The sequence below is a fragment of the Antrostomus carolinensis genome, unplaced genomic scaffold, assembly GCF_000700745.2.
Source record: "Antrostomus carolinensis isolate BGI_N321 unplaced genomic scaffold, ASM70074v2 scaffold47817, whole genome shotgun sequence".
Classification (NCBI taxonomy): Eukaryota; Metazoa; Chordata; class Aves; order Caprimulgiformes; family Caprimulgidae; genus Antrostomus; species Antrostomus carolinensis.
Window position 1 is genome coordinate 1 of NW_010326190.1, and position 4,073 is coordinate 4,073.

At 44.2% G+C, this 4,073-nt stretch overlaps 1 protein-coding gene across 1 annotated transcript; it reads left to right on the top strand.

Annotated features, from left to right (window-relative positions):
* Positions 1-552: 552 nt before the first annotated feature.
* On the top strand, positions 553-3,592 carry SNRPC (small nuclear ribonucleoprotein polypeptide C; the record flags this gene model as incomplete). Its single annotated transcript, XM_010171493.1, has 3 exons — positions 553-642; positions 1,342-1,446; positions 3,468-3,592. Coding segments are annotated over 3 exons (320 nt in total), but the record flags the coding sequence as incomplete, so codon positions are not given.
* Positions 3,593-4,073: the final 481 nt, after the last annotated feature.

A 4,073-nucleotide genomic window follows, 5' to 3' on the forward strand; every position in this document is an offset into this window, starting at 1 on the left:
GTCTGAACTTTCCCTGATGCAGCTTCATTCCCTTTTCCTCACGATGCTTCCAACTTTCCCATCTCTTACCTTCCTTCTAGTCAATTCCAATCTTTTGAGTTTCTTCTCTTCCCCTAAAATGTTTTCCATGGGTTTTTTTTGTCACCTCCCTAATTCATTACCTTATTACCATTTTCAACCTAGCATGTCTTCACCTAACGATCCCAGGTGAAAGTTTGCAGCTGCAAATCACGTGATGCATCTTCTCTGCCATCCACCTTCCTGTTAGATGTGTGAAATTCATCAAGGAGCTCTCTAGTCTCAGCTGGAGTCATTACTCTAATAATTGTCTTCAAGAATATCAGGTGCTTCGGCCGTGACAAGCAGCATAAACCAGGGATATTTGTTCCAGAGTTAGAACAACTGAGCATGCAGCGTGACGTGAAGTGATGCTCTGACCGCGTGGCATGAGAAGGAGGATGGACTCAGGAGATTCCTTAACCTAGTAACTGGTTTTTCTCCTGGGATTCTTTCTTTCCTTTTTTGTTTTTTTTCTTTTCCCCCCCAATGTAGCGGCTGCATTTCAGCAAGGGAAAATCCCACCTACCCCCTTCTCGGCACCACCTCCTGCAGGAGCCATGATACCACCTCCTCCCAGTATCCGTAAGTCTCTCAACTGCACAGTTTTAAACTGGAATGGCAGCTCCTGTACCTGTGTTGCATGTTTCTTGGACTTGTAAAGAGAAGTCCTTTTAGCTTGAAAGCAAGCTAAGATATTTTGAGCTTGTGAATACCAGAATGTAAGAGAATGTTTTGTGTTCCAACAATCATCTGAATCTTTAGTTTGTATTATTTCAGTAATGTTGAGCACACTAATAGAAATGTGTGCTTCCTCATTACATCCTAGCTGCCATGTAGATGCCTTCATGAAAACTTCCAGCATGGTGATTTTTTTTGTTTGTTTTGTTTTTATTGTTTGTTTGTGGTTTGTTGGGTTGTTGTTGGGGTTTTTTTTTAATAGAATAGGATTGATAAACTTCTTTTTCACTTCAGCTGGCAAACTGCTGAGATTCCTTTTTGCTTAGAGTCCTGCTGTTGGCAGTGGTAGTCATCTGCATGAGGTGTGCAAAGTTGGAAGTAAGAATATATAATATAATATATAATAAGAAGCATATTCTTCTTCCAAGTCACTTTTTGGCACCTGAAGTGAAGAGTTGAAACTGAAAACGAAGGCAGGCGGTTGTAAAACTGCCCGACACACTTTGATTCCTAAAATTTCCTCTAAGGTTTAATAATTATTTTGCACTGTACATTGAGAAACATGGAAGCAACCAGACGTGTAATCAATCTGTTTGTGTTTAGCTGGCCCCCCCCGGCCTGGCATGATGCCAGCCCCTCATATGGGTGGACCCCCAATGATGCCAATGATGGGCCCACCCCCACCAGGAATGATGCCGGTTGGACCTGGTAAGTCTGGAAATAGATAAGTTATGAACTGCAGTACTGCGTGCTGTGGTTTGCAGGATCTTTGGGGTTATTTCTGTCTCGTTAGCAGTAGAGAGTTGTGAAAGGAATTCAGAAAACATGAGGCAGCTGCAGGAGTTGGGCGCTGGCTGGAGCGACACACTCTGGTTTATAGCTCGCGTCATTTCAGCCGCCGCACCAGACGCAGCGTGTGTGAACAGCCCCGAGCTGTGGGAGTATTTCAGTTTATATGTGCTGCCTCCACACATGTGCTGATCCATTGTCTCTGCGTGCTGAGACATAAAACAGTTTTACACCTGCTAATTAAAGTTCCTTGATGATTTGTTGAGAGTTACTAGTCCCTCAGTACAACTGAAATGATCACTCTGGTGAACTGTAACTTTTCTGTCTCTCATCCTGGCAGTATGATCTCAAATTGGTTAGGAATTCTCTGTTTGTAGTGATTACATTTATGCACAAGGGGTACATGGCACCAAGCCTGACAAGATTCCAGCAGCATTTGGCCAAGGCCCTCAGGGACATGGTGTGAATGTTGGGATTGTCCTGTGCAGGGACAGGAGTTGGACTCCATGATCCTTGTGGGTCCTTCCAACTCACAACATTCTGTGATTCTATGATTTCAGCACTAAGTGAATTTTATTATTTAAAATGTCTCAAGATAACGTGTTCCCCATAAACGACGTGCCTTAAAAAGTTGTTTTTTCCAGAACTGTAAAGGCAAACTATAAAATGTCTCTGATCCATTTGGCTTCTGAGCTTACTGGCACTGGAGGAATTCTCAGAGGATGTTTTAGTGAAGCAGTTACTGGAACAAATCTCAAGGAATACACACATGCACACTAAAAGCAGTGAAGTGTCTTTGCAATTATTGCCTTGCTGGGAGAAACTGTTCTTTGGAGTGTTTTTTAAGGACAGATGAGACATGCATAATCTGTGATATTGGGCAGTGTAGTGGCTGCCTGAAAATCGTCGAATCCCAGACTGGTTTGGGTTGGAAGGGACCTTAAAGCTCATCCAGTCCCAACCCCCCTGCCAGCAGCAGGGACACCTTCCACTAGACCAGGTTGCTCAAAGCCTCATCCAGCCTGGCCGAGAACACTTCCAGGGAGGAGCAGCCACAGCTTCTCTGGGCAACCTGTTCCAGTGTCTGACCACCCTCACAGTGAAGAACTTCTTCCATAATATCTCATCTAAACCTCCCCTCTTTCAGTTTAAACCCATTTCCCCTTGTTCTGTCATTAACTGCCCTTATGAAAAGTCCCTCCCCAGCTTTCTTGTAATTGGAGAAGTTGGATGGAAACCAATATTTCAATGCTTTTTAGTAGAGCATCTGCTTTTTTTTTTTTTTGGTAATGCTGTTGCCCAGCTGTAAGAAATACACCAGACTTTTTGTTTTTAACACACTTAACTGGAGGGTTTCCCACTTTTTTTCCACGTGAACTTTGCAATTCAGTAATTAAGCTAGTGTCACTTTTGAGTGGTTGACAATAACTTAGCAGTGAATATTGTTAAAAGTGGGGGTATAACCTGGGAACTTGGTTTTTCCTGTACTAATTGCTAATATCCTTCAGGCTCTTCTCAGTGATGCCCAATGGTAGGACAAGGGGCAATGGGTGTGAGCTGGAACACAGGAGGTTCTGCTTCAACTTGAGAAGAAACTTCTTTCCAGTGAGGGTGCCAGAGCCCTGGGACAGGCTGCCCAGGGAGGGTGTGGAGTCTCCTTCTCTGGAGACATTCAAGACCCACCTGGACACCTTCCTGTGTGATCTCATTGAGGTTCCTGCTCTGGCAGGGGGGTTGGACTGGATGATCTTTTGAGGTCCCTTCCAATCCCTGACATTCTGTGATTCAGTTGAATCCATCTCAGGCAGCTTCCAGATCACAGCACACACACTTGTAAAATGAAAGTTTCCTGGAGGGTTTGGGGGAGAACCTGCACCCTGAGACTCAGCAGTTGCTGCTCCTGAGAGCTCTTATCTAACATCCTCTTTTTCCCCATGCAGCTCCAGGGATGAGGCCACCCATGGGAGGACACATGCCAATGATGCCAGGCCCCCCGATGATGAGACCACCCTCCAGACCCATGATGGTGCCAACCAGGCCGGGAATGACCCGTCCAGACAGATAAAGGTGGAAATGGAGCTGCCTTTTCTTTTTCATATTACGATCTTCCACATGATGAAATGCCATAGACCTGTGTCCTGGGATTTTGTATTGAAACATTAAAACAGTGTGTAGAGGAGATCTGCTGTGAGTTCACATTGCAGATGGTTTGACCTAGATCCACACTGGACTGATGCTTTTGTACCTGGTCTGGTGGTTTGGGGTTTTGTTTTGGTTTTGTTAGGTTGTTTTCCTTCCATTGAATCGTAAAACACAACAATAAAATTGTAAAACACAACAATTGATGCTGGTTTCCATACGGAGAATCTGAACCTGACTCTGGGGGGGGGGGGTTCTGCTTGGCAGAAAGAGATGTCACTTTTCTTTGCTCCCTCTCTATATGTCTTGCATGGAATTTTTAAAGTTTGGGGTTTTTTTTTTTCCTTCTCCTTAGTTCTTTGCTAGTCTTATTTTTCATGTCATACACCTAGAGATGTATGACTATC